Source organism: Pezoporus flaviventris, unplaced genomic scaffold, assembly GCF_033815535.1.
Source record: "Pezoporus flaviventris isolate CSIRO_AGI_PZ_B2104156 unplaced genomic scaffold, CSIRO_AGI_Pfla_v1 ptg000007l, whole genome shotgun sequence".
In the NCBI taxonomy this organism is placed as follows: domain Eukaryota; kingdom Metazoa; phylum Chordata; class Aves; order Psittaciformes; family Psittacidae; genus Pezoporus; species Pezoporus flaviventris.
The window spans coordinates 41,423,862-41,443,342 of record NW_026892555.1 but is presented as its reverse complement, the minus strand read 5'-3'; the positions used below and the strand labels follow the sequence as shown (position 1 = coordinate 41,443,342).

The following is a 19,481-nucleotide window of genomic DNA, read 5'->3' as shown; positions in this document are numbered from 1 at the left end:
GAGTGGGGTTTCCTTAAAAAAAGCATAAACCAAACATTTTAGGTTGCTATCAAGAAGTTAATAAGAGTGTTTTAAATTACTGGAATATTTTAAATTGTTAATCCGTCTCAAAATGTGTTACGAGAGAAAGGTAGATAATTTTTAAAAGAGACTGCTATATAGAACAACATTAATGACAGGATATTGAAAATTAGAAAGCAACATGAAATGGAAGCTAATTCATTAAATTTTCTGTACTTACTATTTACAAAGCTGTAGTTTGTCTGTGCTTATTGATACTTGGCAAGAACACTCTGGATGAATGTTGGTTTTTTTTATGTGCATACATCAAATACCTAGGGAACAGTAGGAACAGTCTGATGGCCTGAATGCATCAGATTCAATGTGTGTGGTGTGAAGGAAATTTGTTCATCAGAACTGAATCTGGAACAGGGTTTCTTTGCTTGTGCAAGTTAGCATCACACATTAATAATTACTTGGATTCCTACTTTGGTTTACAGTAGACTGAGTAGAAAGAAGAGGAGTTCTGAAATTAATGTTGTAAGTTAGTCAACAAATTTGAACATCATGCTATGTTCTTCATGTAAGGACTTAGAATTTTATTCTTGAAGAATTTACCGTTTATATTTATAGCCATTTAAAATAAGGACATAGCAAATAAATGCTAGCTACGTTATCTGAAGATACTTTAATTAAACCTTTCTCAAAAACTTTATCTGACATAAGTGCATGTCCATGTCAGTTACGTGACCACTGACAGCTACTTCTTTCAATGACTCATTTGCACATGAGACATTGAAAGAAGTAGCTCTCAGTTTGTACCTTTGGGAATTTAATGAGAAGTCACTACTCATGTAAAAAGGCAACTAAACTGAAAAGTTAGCTGACGGATTTAGATAAACCACTGGTCTCTGCATGGTCGTGTTAGGATATGTAAGTCTAATCCTCCTGTAAGAGCTAGTTCTCATGATGAAAATCTTAAAGCAATGGGGTGGGTCTAGTTCATTTTTAATGTTTCTCCTGACCAAAAGATAAGCCTGTACTTGACATGGATGCAGCAAAGACCTTTATGGTAGAGATAGCTATTAGCTGTACATTTTATACAACTAGAATATAATTTCAAAAGGCAGAAAAAAAACAACAAACTTTGCTGATGAGTATCTGTCTTGAGATTTCAGAAACTGTCATAAGTGACACTCAATTTTACCCTGAAGATAATGCTCACTTTGCTTGAGCCATTCTTAAAGAATCTGAACTACGTACTTAATTTTAAACCATTAATTGATCATTAACAGGTAGGTTTGCAGCAGTGTGCCAGAGGTAGAATTTAGTATTTTCTGTATGTTTAGTATCTCTTACTCTGGGATATGGATTAATATTGGAAGTTTTTTGGTTCTGAAGCCAGATACCTGTGAGCCTTCCAAAGGCTGTTAGCCAAGAAGGCTATTTACTGAAGAAATTAGGTCTGCTACTCCTTTAGTGTCTGAAAGTTTTCTCTCATTCTGTAATTGCTCAGCACTCAGCTGTGGAAAGTCAGTCTATAAGGCATGACAGATTATTGCATACATGCCCAGATTGGTGCTGGGGTAGAAGCACCCAGGTGTCAACTGCTTTTGTCATTTAATGTCTCTTGGCATTTCAGTGTATTTTGGTAATGATCCTATATTCAGAAATGCAATTGTAGAAGTCACTAATGCAACCTGATTAATTTTTTATTCTACAGCTCTTCTATCAGTAGTGTAGAAAAGGAACAAAACTCTATAACCAAGAGCAGCCAACAACGGTATATAACCTTACTGTATTTAAACAGCGTATTAGAAAAATGAAACAAAAGTTATTGAGAAAAAGGTACTGGTAATTCCTGAATTTTGCAAATGGTTGCCTAGAGTGTGCAATGCGTACTTTCCCTCTCTGTGGTCAGCAGTATTATAGTATTGACTTTTTGGTACATATCGGCTATTTCACTTGTTTGTCCTCTGAAGTCATGCATTGTTCGTCAAGGTTCTGTGGAGCAAGTCCATAGAATTTTTTTATAGCTTCATGGAACCTTAATATAGACTGAGTTGACCTTTTAACATGATCATTTTAATATGTCAGGTATTTATAAACAGAAAAAACCAGCAATTTATCAGTGTTCAGTGGCTGACCATTGTAAGAAAAGCATTTCTACAAGCATTGTTAAGATGATATGCTAGAACAGATGAAATTTTATTCTGACCTAATCTATTATGATATGTCTATAGGCAAAATGCATTCCAAGTAATTGCTGTGGATGGGGTTTGCAGTGGAATAATTCAGTGTCTTTCTGCTGAAGACTGCATTGACTGGCTACAAGCAATAGCAAGTAACATTTCCAACCTCACAAAGCACAATGTAAGTATAGATCCAAGTAAGCCAGAAGGTTTCCCAATCATACTTGATCATAACTGTCATAAAAGCCTAATGGGTTCACACACAGAATTATCTGCATATAAACAGTGCTTGAGGCTGTCTGAGAGAAGTCAACTCAAGTTTGTCATCAAATCAGACTTTGTGAGAAGCCATTGAATGGGAAAATATTCTTCCCTAAAGTCATGTATTTCACTTTATCACTATCAGAGTTATTTGCTTCTTAGCAATACCAGCTAGGATTTGAAACAAAGACCAGACACACAGGAGAAAGCCATGTGTAATGGGTAAACACATATGAAAAAAAAAAAAAAAATCTCTACTTTCTTGATAGTTTGAGAAAACACATCTATATAAAGACTGGTATAATCAGATCTGAATTAGATATTAGGTCTGTTTAGGTATTGTTTAACACAAGGAGAATGGCAAGGTGCTTCTGTGTTATAGACACAGATGTTCATTACCAGCAAAGGTTTAATGCATCTGTGATTCATGCACTGTGCTTTTATGATCTGATCTTGTTGGATAGGTGTCTCTTTTTATTGAAGCAAAAATAAATGCTACACAAAAGTTTTACCAAACTACTAGTAAGTTCAATTGAAAGGTCTTTTGGAACTGCCTGGGATGTGTTTTATATTTGATAAATGACATGTAGTTTTTCCCGTAGAAGCCTGTATGATATCTTTCCTGATTTTCCTCAAAAAGTATGGAACACATGGGTAATTCCATTATTTTGAAATGAGTTATAGCAAGGAAGCCCTAGAGAATTAAATTTACATTCTCTCAGATTTCCTTAAATCTGCTTTAGACTCCCAAACCTGCCTCTGAATTTGCTTTTGTTTCAAATACAGGGAAAGCATTGAAGTAAGTTATATTTCTTGGAGATTTATATTCAAGATGCAAAACTATATTCCATCTGGCAACAATATGTAAAAGTCATTGTATTATAAAAACGTGACAGACATGAATTCATCCACCATCTGCAAGCTTCCATGCTGTACAAGCCAACTTTATGGCTATTTATTCATCCTTACAGTTCTGTTGTTGTAGAGAACCTTTCTTGTCTCAGTAAGCTTCCTGGCAATTGAGGGTGCTGTTTTTCTCTCTTTTCATCTTTATTTCAGACTATTAATGTTTTTTGCTACCTAAAGCAGTGTATTTGTTTACTCACGACAGTACGTGATGATACAACTATTATGCCAATTTTCATATTTGCTTTATCCCAAAGACATGTAAAGTACTCTGTGAGAGTTAAGGCTTATGACAGTTATCCATTAATCTATTTTTCAGACTGCTCTAATTGTTCATAGCCCATATGAATTTATGGAGACCAATGAGACTCTCTTTCCGGTAACATACTTTATTTTAAATTGTCAGTTGCCAGAAAGAATTAGTTATTTGACAGCATATGTGATAAGTGAATGTAAGAAACATTAGGCACACAGAGTGGAAAAAACCCAAACTGTTGCTCAGAACAATGATTAGATGTGATTAGAGGTCCCCGTATTTTCTTTCTTTACAAGATGGTTATTGACATATACATACTGTTAATGTTAGTGTTTTTCCCTTAAGAGAGGCATTTACTCACAGTCTCCCTTACTGTGGCATCCAGTACCAAAGAAACAAAGACAGCATAGGACTTTATTTGAACTTTTGAGCAATTTGGCTGATTATTAGTTTCAATTAACTTCTTATTTCTGTCTAGAGGTTATGAAAAACAATTTGTTTAATTTAAACACCATTTAGCTGATGGAAAGGTTAACTTTCATGCTCTTTCTCACATCCTTCTTTTGAAAAACAAGGAAGCAGATGAAAACAAGACTATAAAAAACTAAATTGTTTCTGAATGCATTTCGTTTACCTGTGTATCAAGTTTGGGCTGTGTAGATTTGGGTGGAATTTATCTTACCTAACTTTAAATGTCTTAAAGCAGAATGTCCAAAGAGTGATCCACATGATTTATTTTCAATATCTCTATTATGATGAGATTAATTCCCTGAGGACATTGCTTTCTTTCCTTTGACTGGAAAGGGACCCTAGGGTGGAGAGTTCAGACTCAGCGCCTAGAAATGTGTATATCACATGTCTGTCACACCTGCCTTTGAGAGGCCAGAGAGAGTTTCTCCAAATAAATCTGCCAAAGAAATGTCTGGGTAATTTGAAAAAAAAAAGCATACTAGTTTCAACCAGAAAATCTGATTTATTTTACTTTTTCACACACAAGCTGGCTGAAAAAAAATGATCTGATGGTTCAACACCACAAATGTGTGTGGAAATAACATAGCTTTCTGTCCCTGTGGTCCTGTATCTATCTATCTTACAGTTCTGAGTCCCCGACTCCAAAATTTCATGTTTGAGTCTACAGTTCAATTAAATTTTTATAATAACAAAATCTCTTCTGTCATGATCTAATATGTCTCAAAAGGTTATGTGACTCACTCTCAGAATCATCAGCATAGCCAGTATCTACCAGAGAGCAAGGAGATAATAAAAATGCAGGAGTAGAAGCAAAACCAAAATCTTGATATCATTATCTTTCTTTCATAGGCAGTGTTGCTAACTGAATATACTTGATGGAAGCTGGAATATGGTGCCTGCAAGCAAACACATTTTGCTTGCAGTGGTTAGACTATCAATCATTGTACAGTGTGAGAAACTTGTATTATTATGCAACAAAATATTTACAATTTTAATGCAAAGATATATGAAATTGCATCCCGACTACAAAATAAGAGATTAACTAAAAATATCAATATGCTAACTGAATTAGTGACTTCAAATTTTCATCAAAGACAGACTCCAGGTATGCACTCTTTTTCTTCATATTCAGTAAATTTGAACTAGTGTCCTCTAGCATTTCTAAAATGCTGAGAGTGATACCACTAATTTTCATTTCTTTAGCACCCCAGAAACCATGGAGAACTTATATATGAGATGAAATACATCCCTTTAAAATCACAAAACATGAATTGACTTGATATGTGCCAAGATGTATACTGTAGAAATGCATTGTTGGAAGTGACTTAATATCACACTTTAATTCATGATGTGATGAATCCATCGTGTGCTGAAGTTTGGGTAATTGTAAAGGGATTCTGTAAGTCAGTAGTAGAGGAAGAGAAAAAAAGTACAAAACAGGAGAAAAAACCCCTACAAGTATAGTAATATGATCTGTTCCACTTGTGGGAATATCACAGGACTACTGCAGTGTTTAGTAAGTTACTGAAATAAATTAGTAGTACATGTCTCATTTTTTCTGGTAGATGCTTCCACCAGTAGGAACACACTGTGAAATGTTATATTACATGAATAAATCAATGTCACTTACATGAAGTGAACAGATTTCACATTTTAATTTTTTAGCTGAAATACCATGGCAAACCACCAGGGTGCTCTGATGTTAGTCATTTTGGAGTTTTGGGGGATTTTATGCTCTTAGATGCCCTGCAAAATGTGTATTACAATAATATTTAAATTTTTGTTGGTTGCTAAGCATGTTTGGAGCAAATCCAAAAAGGTCAGCATTATTATCAAACCTCATGCAGTGGTATATTCTGTAGTAGTGCAAAGGACAAATAATGGCTATAATTCAGAAGTTGAAAGCCTTGTAAAATGAAGGCCAAAACAACAGAGGATTATAGGAAGTCTTCAAAATATTACTTAATAGAATAGTTTTTACATATACCTTTTATTTTTTTTCCAAGACAGAACTACTCAGATAAATTGGGTGTTGTCAAATACATTTATGTTCAAGTGGATTTTAGGCAGTGTTAGGCATTCAGGTGTTTACAGAGTCCTGACATTTCAGGTTTTTGTTCTGCATCCCATTCTCAACCTTGTAAAGGGAAGTCTACAGAGGTAGTCATTCCAGTGCTGATGTTTAGGTTTCTGAAGGAACATTTAAAACTCAGAACTCAATGCACTTGTAACATCCTGCTCCCTTTTTTTTTTTTTATTCCATAATTCTCTTAAGGCACATAGATCTAAATGAATAAATGTAGTGAATGCAGCATCAAAATTCAAAAAATAAATTCCTATTTTTCCTCCCCTTTTTAACATGGGATGTTGCCAGCCTGACATTTTTGAGCACATCTGTTTCTATGTCACTGTTATCAAGTATTACATGTGGCCTTGTCACATATTTACTTACATTTTGGGCAGTTTGATGCACGTATTATTTTATTAGTTGCCTGTATGTTTGTGACTGAAGAATTGTCAGGTATTTTATATCCTCTTGGGTATATTGATTTAGCTGTAAAGAAAAAGTTAGGTCTTGCCGAACTGGATAGTTGTTGCTCCAGTATGTTTCATCTGTGCTATTGTAATGTATCTGAGTTTAAAGGATAATGTCTATCATGTGACAGGTCAGGAAAAAAGCACAAGAAAAGAGTATTTATTTGGGAAATATTGCTTCCAGAATAGCTACATTATCTGGGAAACTTGTAGCAAGAAACTTCTGTCTTCCTAGTTGGAGCTGTTGTTATGACACATTATGATGATAGTACTCAGCAAGACATGCAGCCTTGCAGTCTTGATTTGGAATATATGTTGTAAACTTCAATTAGTCATGATAGCTTTTCAAATGAAACAAAATTGCCTTTCTGTAGCAAACTTCTCCCCAGTGTTAAATCTTTTAATGCTGTCTGTAATAATATCTTTCCAGGTTTGCTGTACATAGTGTCACAAGTCTTGCAGTGGTCAGTAATATCCAACAAAATTATTACCATCTGTATTATGATAAATTACCACTGTATAGCTCTAAAATACAATTTAAGAGAAAAATGTCCTTAAGAGAGAATAAAATCAAAAGCCCTTTGTAATATTCTTCAAACAGAAGAATCACAATTTGCCTGCTAAATGTAAGCCTTAAAAAATGAAAGCCATGTTATTGCAGAGAAAGTATTTTTGCAGTTTTATATATGATGTTGTCATACAGTAAAGAATACCTGAACTTTATCTGATTCATCCCATTTTGTACGGAGTCAAATTAAATCATAGCTTTGTACTGGCATTTAAAGGGAAACATCAGAATATTCAATATGCACTTTAATCTGTGGAGGATTTATATTAAGCTCTAAGACTTTCTTTCTTCCTTCATTCCCTTATTATTGAAGGTTTAAGTTGACACACTATAATAAAGACTATAATCTGTTTAGTTACTAGACACTTTGCAGGGATGCCATGCTTGCTGTCAACATCCCACCCCTGTAAAAGGTAGCAAGGAGTCTTTAATTAAGGAAAAAAATAAAAATAAAAATCTCTTCACTGATTTAAAGTGGCAAAGAAGCGATGACGAGAATAAAGGAACACAGGTAAGCCACTCTGGTTTTTGCAGAGAGGTAACACGTGGAAAAAGAAAGTACTTCTAAATTGCCCTTTCCTGCCAAAATGCCAAGCTGCCCTTTCAGTAGCAGTTGGAGATTTCCAGCTACTTTTATCTAGGTTTTTTTTTGTGCAGTAAACTGTTCAATATTCCACAGTAAGTTTACTTTAAGTGAGAGCAAGTTGAAAGTGGCTGTTGAATAACAAACTGTTGTTGATAAAATAGCAACTGGGAACTGGGAGGCTAGACAATAACCTTTCTTTTTGTCTTCCTCCTCTTTGCTGTCTTAAAAAAAAAACAAAACCAAACAGGAATATCATTATTTGTATTTTAAAGCAAGGGTGTCTTGTTTTCACGTCCCTTTCCTCTTACACACTTTTACAATATATTTTGAAAAGGTGGTTACATCAAAAGTTCTGCCTTTTTTCCGCAACCAATTAGGAAAAAAAAAAAAAAAAGGAATAAAAGAAATTGAAATGCACTCAAAAAGCAATAAAACACCTCAGGGTATACATTATTAATAGGCTAATGTGTTGAAAGTACTTTCTTATTGTCTTGCTTCATAAAGTGCTGTAGATATCCAGCACATTCAGATAATGCAGAGTTTATATTCACCTGAGGAAGAGAATGGATTCAGAGTGGAGACAGATGGGTGGTGGAGAAGACAGGAATTTCAGGCATTCCAGGACAATTTTAAGAGGTTGGGGCAAACAAGCCCAGTTTATGGGAAAATAGGCAAAACAACAAATGACCACTAGGCAGAATGTGCTGCAGAATAAAAGAGCCCCAGATGCTCTGAACTTGCTATTTCTATGATAAAAAAAGGTCTTATGAAACAGTGACAAGTTTCCTATCTCCTAATAATACCTCATGTTCTTAAGTGAAAATTCTGAAAAGTCTGAAATTACAGATGTTCCCGCCTGTGTGGGCATCAACATGATTGCAGCATTGGTTTGTTTTCAACACTTGTTTATTCCAGAAAATGAGATAATTACATACAAAACTTATTTCAATGGCTGTCCTTGAGGTCATGATGTCAAACTTAAAAACTGAGAATGAAGCTCCTTGTCTCATTCTCATTTCTCAATGCATGGTATTTATGACTCGCCACTCTGAAGAATTATTAATTTCCTTTGTTTATTTTTACTTTTTTGAGCTATTTACCATTATGCTATGAGAGATGTCTGTTTGGGGTTTTAGGGGTTGTTGGGGGGGAGGGGGGGGGGGGAAGGGGGGGGGGGGACTGGGTTGGTTGTTATTTTTTTTTTATTGTTTCAAAATTTTTTGAGCAATTCCACAGGAATTGCAGTACAGTAAAATGAAAGGATTCTTTTTTTTTTTTTACAGCATTTGTAAAATCACTTGAGACAACTTTGGCCTTAAATAACCCTAACTTACTTAGAAAGTAAGTTAAAGCACAGCTGTCATGACTTATTTGCAATTACCTGATTTTTCCACCCTTTCCGATTGTGTATGTAGCTGTCTTAAATATAAGGAGCTTTTTGCTTCTCTGTATTTCTCCTGATTCTTTAGTATGGATAACTTTAAACTTTGCTGGTTCAAAGATGCAGTGTTCTTCATAGAATTTTGAATTTAATCAGGGTTCTTTCACCTTGGAGAAAGAACAGTGTGAAATCATAGAATTAAACCAAATCATTAAGTCTAAGGGGAAAAAAAAAGAAAACTTCTTTAAAGTTACGTGTGTCTGTATGTGTGTACATATACATACAAATATGCACACACAGAATAAGATTTAGTAGGTATTAAATGTTAAGAAGTAGAAGTATATTAAATCTATAAAAATGTATAAAACAATTTGTTTTGTTGCTTCATTTCTGTCTGAAATCAAACCCGCAATCTTATGCTCTATATAATAATGTCTCAGAAGGTATTAATCACATATATTTGATTGATATTAAAATTACTACACATTATATTTGATGCAGGTAATCAATTCTTTATTCTCCAATTTTGCTTTTTTTTATGAGACAATTATCACTTATGCCTGGGTAGTCTGTCAAGAGAGTGCTTTATGACTAAGGTGTACACACTGGGTTCCTAAATTCTACTTTGAGATGAGATCTCCTGTGATAGGAAAAGTAGTCACTAATTTTTAGATATGGAGAATGAAGAAATAAAAAACAATATTGGGGAGGAGGAAACCAGGTAGTTACAGAAAGCCTGTTCGTCTCGTCTGTAACTACTTAATATTTCACTACCATAAATACAATATAAAATGCAACTAAGGAAGGAGTTGATGTTGGTTAATCCTTAAACTGACTTTTAGCTACAGTAGAAGAAAGATGATGTAAGATCAATGCAGATGCACAATTTAGCTCTTTTAACATGACAAATTCCAGTTTTATTCAGGAGGCTACTTTTCAGATATCATTAAAAAAAACCCTTACTTCCATTTCAAATTACTGATTTGAAAATTACTCCATTGTTCTTCAAGTGTGATACATAAAAAAATCAGTAAAAAGTATTTTTGTACCCCATTGTGTCAGTAATACGCTGACTGAATAACAGAATAAAGTGGGTTTTTTTTCATTAGAACAAATTATGCAGAAGGAGATTTGAATATGTACAACTAATCTATATGGAGGTGATTTATTTGCAGGTTTCATAGGTTTCCAGTTTATACAGACAAGGGGTCTTAATAAAAAATCAGGATAAAAATGTCCAGTGTCCAAAACTATTTATAAGTCTGTTGGTTAATGATCAGACAAAATTCCTGCAGTTTTCTCCAGGGAAGAATATGTTACCTGCCTTGCAGAAAATACTGTTTTCATTGTGTTTGTTTCCTAAGGTAATTTTATAAGGTAATAAAAAGGATAAAAAACTTCCTATAAAATCTCAACATGTTGCAGCTTCTCACATAATTCATCCAATTTAACATTGTCAAACGAGTTCTAGCAGTTCTTCACTGGTATCTGATTGCCAAGGAACTAAACATCTCTTTTTGTAACTACATTTTTTGTAAAAATGTAGGAATTTAATCTAATTTAGATAAATTAAGTAATCTCTTAGAAATGTTAGGTATTTGTCCCTGAGAAGGCAAGATCCTGTCACCCAAACTCCCTTACAAAGTCAAGGGATAGAAGAAAATGTCTTTAAGACTTGAAAAAAGTGAACCAGTCTTCCTATCTTAGGCACTTACTTCTATCCCATTAACTATATAAAGAATGCAGATATCTCCAGAGGGTAATTCAGTCTCCTTGAATTAAGTACCTACCTCTCCCACTACCAATAGGAAATGGCAAGAGGGTACTTTAGCATAATAGCCTACAGGTTGAAAGAGTTACCCTGACATGAGAAACAGGAGCTTTCCATGCTACTTAGCCTGTAGGCATGGTACCATCTGTCTCAACCCTAGCCAAAGGATGTCCAGAGACAGAGGACAGCTGAGGCTCTGCTCCCTCCTCCAGAGACTGTTCTCTTTGCTATTCCTTGAGCCACATGTAGAATTCACACCAGTACTGTTTAACAGGAGGTGGGGCTCTCATCCAGGCTATCCAGTAGAATTCATCTATTTGGAGTACTGGTTAAGTGCAGCAGATATATGCTTATCTCCTATGTCCTGTAACATCAATGGGTACTCTGGTGTTAGCTACCATGACCAAATTGGACACAAACGCTTCACTCCTTATACTACATGTTCTTATTTTTGCAGATTTTTTTTACCCAACTCATTTCACTAATCCCATAAAGTACAATCCCCCAGACAGTTTTTTTTAGCACAACTGAAAGGTTGGGAACATAGGGTGTATATATAGACAAGTCAGCACATCTTCTGCAGTCATTTGCCATGATAGAGAAAGATCAGCAATAAACAAGCACCATAGACATGTCTTCAACTGAGCAACTAGGGATTTTCTATACTTATAAATGTTGTAGTCAGGTAAGTCTTCTTTACCCTTTCCCCTTCTTTTGTCTAAGATCTTCCTTTGCAATCCACAAAAGCTTTAAAAGCTAACAGGAATGCCTCTCAGATTTTGAGATCAAATTAAGATCTATGCTTTTGAGGTGTTCTCACATCACAGAGGGTGTTCCCCACCACTTTGGAGTGCTGCAGCTTCTTAATTTGTGCTATTATTATTACTGCAAAACTATCCCACATTGCTTTGGGAAAGCCAGGTTGATGCAAAATGTTCTGTTTTTTCTTGATGGGCGGTGGACCTGGTCCTTGTAAATGTGTGTAAATGAACATATTTGTTGCTTTCCTTTTCCTATTCGCCTTCCCATTCATTGCGGCTGCTGCTGTACCTTCCTAGGTGCAGATGTACCTTGCCAGTAGTACTTGCCATACTAATGTTATTAGTCACTTCCATGAGGTATTCTTTCACAAACATTTTTCTCCTTATGTTTTCCTGAGATACTCCAGATGTTTGCAAAATAACACTTGAAGTTTGTTATTTTAAAAGAAGTCATGGAAATACAAATGTTAATATTAAGCAAATCTTGAAGGACACAGGCTTTATAATTATTAAGTATTATACAAGTAAGCTATTACTACATAGATGTTTGGGCTTTCAGCAGTGAACAGCGTAATTTAACTCTACATGATTTATATGATCCACTTTTTAGAGGAAGTGGGTATATTATTTTTACCACTTGTTTTGTTTTTTGCCAGGCAGAAAAATACTGGCCACTCATAAACTTATATTTTAATAATGTATTCTATTTAAATAATTTAATAATGCATTCTATTTAAATATTTGCCTCATTTCATAATGGTAGAAATATTAATTTTTAAGAGGGTTTTGTTGTTGGTTTTTTTTTTAATTTTACATAATGAATAAGGTGTTTCACAAGAATAAATATGTCCTCAGGCTGACACAATCCATTGAGTTGTGGAGCCAAACATTCTTTTTTCAGCTCCTCTTTAAATAATTGAGAAATCATAGTCTGTATGCATGTTTAACATCAGAATTATTTTCTTTTCCACTAGTTTAGCATAAATGGATCTTGATATTGCTGGATAAATGTAATCTGTAAATTTTAAATACTATAGCAAACAAAATTCTGAAAGGCTCTTGACAAGCTGTTTCAAACAGATTATTTTTAAAGTTATTTGCCTAATGAGATAGCCAGTATACCTCTCCTGACTATTTAGCAAAGTATTCATGCACCTTAATTAAGCTAGCTACTCCTGCAGCAGCGATATGGAGATTAGCACAATCATTTCCCAAGCAGTAACCATAAATAGCATTTTCATCTCAGAATGTAATGAGCAGGTCAAGAAAACATAGTATGCATTATGAATAAAAACAAAGTAGTTTCTTAGGTTTGGATGGCAACTAGAACTCTGTGGGGCTTGCAGATGGTTCTACCAGTAAATTAAGTTGCCATTTATATAGCTGGATAAGTTGCAGGCCAAATCTAGTTGACCTAGTTGACTGTGATTATAGCTGCCTGACCTCTATTTAGCTTTCTGAAGCAAACCCATCTTCCCATTACCTTTGTAAGTTCGTAGAACAAATCACAACAAATCGCAGTTTATGCATTTGTTTTTGCATTTGTTGTTTAGGGTGTTTTTAAACCCTGAAGACAGACTCATAGAAACTTCCCCTTGCTCCTGGTTATAATACCATTCAGTCTTTACAGTGGAGTGATTTAGAAGGCAGTTTTCATCTTCACCAAGTCATCAGCAAATAATAAATAAACTAACTGCATTAATAGCCTATGTAGCTTCAATTTTCAGGTTTTTATCTGATCAGGACTACAACTGTGAGGCATGTTGGGCTGGGGGTGGAGTTATGTTGGATTTGAATAGACATGGATTTGAAGAAACCTTTAGCTCCAAAAACATTAGCCTTTCATCTTAAAAAAAAGAAAAATAAAATCTTACATTGTTTGCCTGTTGGTATGTTCTGTCCTAAGCATTAGAAGACAAGAAAAGTTATTACTAATCATTGGACTATTTTCAACCCTTTTTATCAGTGTCATCAGCTTCTTAGCACTTCTCTGTATTTGTTTGTCTTTGTTCTGTTTACTAGTCTACTGGAAAAAAAAAGTGCAAGAAAGGCCTTGGCTAAATGATGAACTCTTAATCAGCCTAAATCAGAAGAAAGAAATAGTAGGGTAGAATTCAATATTAAGGTTTGACTCAGGAAGTATCACATGAGCATGTAGAACCAGAAAGATGGCAGGACTAGAGATTTCCTCAGTAATGATGAAAAGAAATGGTTTTGACACACACCAGTGATAATAGGGAGGCCAAGAAAAGAGTTGGTTCACTGCATATTGAAAAGAAAATTATCGGTAGACAGTGACAAGAAGGTGAAAGTATTGAGTGCTCTTCCTAACAGAATTTATTTAAAAGGTGAGTTGTAAACAGATCATTGTCACCTTTTATGTGACAATCTTGAGTAATGTTGGAACATCTTAAGAGACTAGACAAGGGGCTACATTACATTAATGAGAAGAGTTTTAAATAGACACATCCATTTCCCAACTACAGGAATATTCTAGATTAAATAAATATTAAGTAGAAACAGTAAATTCTCTGTGGCATAGAACACCCAATAAGTACAGTTTCAGGGTTAAAAACTGTCTTTGCATAGCTATGACTTTATTTCATTACTATTTTATTCAGTCCAGCTAAAAATTAAATCTTTTGCAAATCGTATTGTATGTGTTAATACCCACCTAATTACTGCTAAGAACAGTTAGTATTCATAGTGAAAAAATAATTCTGTATTTGATATAAGAATTGCTGCCTTCATTTATCTTTGGGATATTTTCTTTTGCTTTGAACTTATGCTCTCACAGCAGCCTATTGTTTTATGAATAGACATGATATTATTCACCTCCTTAATTGCTTTGTTCAGTTTTAAATTCTCCAAATAACACACCATCCTGATATATATTACTATTTTAAGTGTTATTGTAATAATGTCAAGTTTATATAGCTAATTTCTACATCATGACAATATATAACAATGTAACTACATACAGTTTTACTCATTATACATTGTCTATTTTTGTTGCAACTTGACGTTTGCATTTCACTTGTAAATTATAGCTTTTGTGTTCTTATACCCATTACACTGTCTTCATTGTTCATTATACCTTTGCTGAATAATGTGTTTCCTTATATTTCTTTTAACTATACTGCTGTGGTAATTTTCTGAGCATGGGTGTGCCATTCCTTTTTCTTTCAGGAAAGATAGTCTCTATGACTGATAACTAAAACTTTAGTAGAGTGATAAGAGAAGGCATTGTGGGAAAATTAATGATTTAATTTCTTCAAATAATTTGAGTGTTATATGGATGGTTCTTCCTTTGATACTGATTTTTTAGTGCTGAAACTTAGAGAATATGACACATGTTGATACCTTGAAAAGATGAAATGTTATTATTTGCATTTATTAGCTTATAATGTCATGTTTTCCTTTGGACTGGAAGAACTATTGATATAGAAAAAATCTATACTTCTGACTAAACAATCTCTTTTACTGCTGAAATGCAGTTAGACAGTGATTTGCCGTTCTGAAATTTATTGACACAGATGCATTTTCAATGAAAGATCTTAAAACTGCTTCTTGAACTTTTATTCCATGTGAGAACTCTCACTCATGTAGCAATATGTCATGTTGAAAGGAATTTGAAATTTGTTTTGCCTTTTTTTGTTTTCTGTTGAAAAATTATTTTCAAAGATTATATCTAGCCCAGTGTAATCCAGTGAAATTCAATAAAAGTTCATAGTTTCCTTACAGGCAAGTCTGAAATGCACATTAAAACAAAACTCATCTTTAAATTTACTTGTAGTAACCTCAGTGCTCGTCTTAGTCATTCTTATTGCCAAGAAATTGGTAATTCATGAGGGGGAAATTCTCTTGATGCTGAATTATTCAAAACTCTTTCAGGTTTATAAGGTCATATCCAAGGCAAGAAAAATATATAATCGATTACTACAATGTAAAATGAACATTATTATGGTCAAAATTTAAGTAGTTTTCAAATGTAGTTCAGTATTTACCATCTTAAAAAAAAAAAAAAAGGTTTCTTCAAAAAACTGTACCATACCCTTTTTGGTACTTTGATATGCTCTACCCCTTAGCCTTCTTTTTAGCCATGGTCCCACAGATACGCAGGTCTTTGCACTTGTGTATGACCTTAGTGCTCAGTATTTGAGCATTCCTTTTCAGAAATACCAGAAAATACTTGAGAAAACCCATATTTATGAGGATTTTTTGCTTAGTATTTTAATAATAAATTCTTAGTTATGAGGTGAAATTTGAGATAAGTAGAAGGAACTGCATTTTTTAGAAGGGAACTAAATTCAAGACTTTTCAAGTTAATGGCTCAGCAGCTTCTTAAGGGAAAGAAGGTTAAGAAGTGTCAGGTTTTTCCTGCTTATGGCAAAGCAGAAGGTTTATTGCAGAAGAGTTTCTCATTGAAAAACAGCTCAGAGCCTAACTAAAATACAGTGTTAGAGTGAGTCTGTGATTGACCTGAATGCAGAGTATAGTAAGCCTTACTGTGTATAAGGAGGAGGGACTAGACATATTTTACAAAATATGAGTACATGACCTCTAAATATAAAAGTAATGTGAAGTAATTTTAAGTGTTTCAAGTGAAATAAAAAATATTAGTTGTACAGATGAATTGTGAGCCTGGAGAAGAAACAAGTAATGAAAAAACCTAAGGTTTTTATGCCTCATAGTGACATGAAAATATTTATTTCTTTTTATCACAAAATTTGGAAATTGTGTTAATACCTAGTTCATTATTATATGAACCTAATGTCTCTACAGCTATTTCATCTATGCCACTGGCGCCCAGCCAATTTATTGAACTTTGCCATCAGGAATTCATTTAGACAGATATATACTATGGTATAAATATTAAATGCATTTTTAAAATCACTAGCTACATTTCTGTGGGGCATTAGGTTCTGTCAAGAGTGTTAATTGTTTCATGTGTTATATACAATTGTGTAAAGTGTATCATGTCATCTGCCATTTTACTCCCCCCATTGTCATATTAAATACCAGAGTATGGACTGCAATTTTTCTCTCTACCGAAATGAGGAGTCCTGAAATAATGCAAACTTGGCAAACTGTAAACTCTTCATGGGAGAGGTCAGAAGCCTGCTGATAGACTGAAAGCACAGGAACAGAACAGGTTTAGCTGCAGTCTTCAGCTACCTGCCTCTCATTCTGTTTCAGCCAAGTCAGAGTGAAAAGACCAGGTTGGCAGGAGGGTCCCTAAAAGATAAAGAGCCATATGACTAATGTGTGATTGGAGGGTGTGGATAGGATGATAGGCAACAAGCCAGGAAGATCCACAATTGCACCTAGTGAGAACAGAGAAGCCTGGCTGTGAAGAGTTTTCTGCTTACAGGTCTTCATAGGGAAATGGTCCCTACTCAAACAGTGATGCATTACAGTGCTGCCCTCAGTAATAAAAGTTTCAAGCCTAATGAGAGTGATCAAAAATAAAATTAATACCTGGCAGGCTGGAAAAGCTGTGAGATTAATGATCACCCTTGCCACGAGGAAGAGATGTATTGTCCATGAGTGACTTACTCCTGCAATGAAAAATTCAGTCTGCTGAATGGATGTAATATTGTGGGACACTTCTGTCTTCCAGGAGTTTAAATCTGAGGGATGTTGCTAAAGCCATCTAGAAAAATTACAATTATCTAGGACTGCTCATTCGTGCAGCCATGACCAATCTCAGTGTGGCTGTAAGCAGATCAAAAGTGACTGTGAGACTCATGGAGGAAGGCTGAGGGGTCAGAGTTGTTGTAATGTGCTAGTCAATCCTCATCATGAAGGAAAAATGCTTGTATGTAGAAGCAGTGTCAGCAGAGGGCTTTGGCTTCTTTGACAATAGCATGAACTTGCAAGGAAATACAAGGTGAAACAGGACAGCTTAGCCTGAAGAAAAGAATAATCTTTCAACTTTAGAAAAGCTGCACAAAAACCAAGACGTCCCCTCTTTGTTTCTGTAATGGATTACATGAGAAGTAATTGGCTTAAAATGCAACCAGAAAGAGTCTGTTTTGATACAAGGAAAATTTCCAGTGCTAAGTGGGGCTGTACTTAATAATAAACTGACTCACAGGGCACTGAGAGGGCCATTGTGGCAGGACTGCAAATGGGTTGAGCAGACAGCTTTATCTTTCAAGTTCCTTTTTAGCCATATGTTTCTATTCTTTCACATTATCACAGTATGAACATCAGTGCTTGAAACTGCATTCAGAAATAGCCAGATAAGCCAGACTGTGGTTACCATTACACTTAAGCTGTGTATTTTTTGATTTTTTAAAACTTCCAAAAATAAACACTATGTCCTAGGTATTATATTGTCTAAATGTCATGTAGTAATTAAATTGTAAGTGAAAAGAAAAATTGAAATTGGAGTTATTTACATTATTTCATTTCTTTCAGAAATAAAAAAGTATAAAATCTGATGCTTTAAACCAGGAGAGACATCTAGATTAATTTTTAAGAATTTAACAATCTGGTTCCTGCTGGAAGAATGATATGGGGTTGCTTATTCTGCAGTAATAATTGGTGGACAGAGGGGTTAAGAGCTGCAGACCTGTTAGTAAACCATCTAATGCAGATAATAAACCATCTGATTGATTATATGTGTTTAGATAAGTATTCCCATTGAAACCCATCCTTGTTAAATACTAATCTCACCACCTCACATGCAGTGTCACACTAACACTTGGTACATCCAGTACATATTTATTTTTAGATTTTTTTTTTCCTTCCTGACTTTAACTGCTTTATTAGTTGCTATAAATTACCAAAATCTTTGCATGAATACTTTCCACATGCTGAAAACACCCAGCCTTGTTTTTGTCTATATGTATATTGTCTTGTTTCTCATTGTCCAAGTCTCATAACAAGCACAAATATTTTAAGTATATGTCAGTCTTGTGTACTGATTATACTATATCAGCTTTGAAAAAGATTAATACACCTCAAAAAAAAAAAAATCAAATTCTGACTAGATCAGTGATATTTCTTAACTGTATTTAGCACACTTGTATAAGATTATTTTCTTTTCAACAGTTGTATATTCTGGCATTTCTTATGGCTGTTTGTAGAGACAGATGTGTGCCATTGACATGATTTTGTGAAGGAGAGTGACCCAGGGTTTTCCTCACTCTGCTTGTACTTCAAAATCTAGTTATTTTCTTTGCCTTAACCTCAGGTTTTTTTACAAGTGCGTATATCTTGAAGCGCTGGGGTGTTGGTGTTTTCATCTAGTAATGCGCTGAGGATATAAATGCTTTGTTTGCATTTTCTCATCTACTGAAGCAGCCATTATGACCTGCTTCTCATACCATATTCTGAACTTTAAATGTTATTTTGCTGCATTCTCAGTCAAACTAAACTGAAGTATAGTAACTCAAGCATACTATTTAAAACTAACTCATGTAGTGAAGTTTGAAAGTTTAGGATCCCACAATAAATCAGTGATAGCCTGTGGAAATGAATTATAGATTTCTAATCCCAAGCATGATCTTCCAACTATTAAACTTGTTTCCTGTTAACGTCTTTTGGCAGTGAAAGTTTTGAAAGTTTAGAATTTCTTTTATTTATTTTTCAACACAAGTCCTAATCACTATTGCATCGAAGAAGAAAATAGCAACAGCTAAGTAAAGCATTATTGAAAAATAGGATTTAATTTCAACAAGTTTTTCCTCAAATATTTGCAAAAAAAATAAAATATTGTCCTGGGTTCAGCAGTAGCAGTCATGTTTTTCCTTTGTGGTAGCCGGTGCAGTGCTGTGTTTTGA

General features: G+C 34.4%; 1 protein-coding gene across 6 annotated transcripts in view; it reads left to right on the top strand.

The window, feature by feature from the left end:
- SNTG1 (syntrophin gamma 1) overlaps positions 1-19,481 on the top strand; it is a 319,254-nt gene that overhangs the window by 223,515 nt on the left and 76,258 nt on the right. For all 6 annotated transcript variants that reach the window (XM_061448505.1, XM_061448506.1, XM_061448504.1 and 3 more), the window contains one exon: positions 2,244-2,373. In XM_061448505.1, the coding sequence (XP_061304489.1) occupies positions 2,244-2,373 (130 nt within the window). The remainder of the gene's footprint in view (positions 1-2,243; positions 2,374-19,481) is intronic.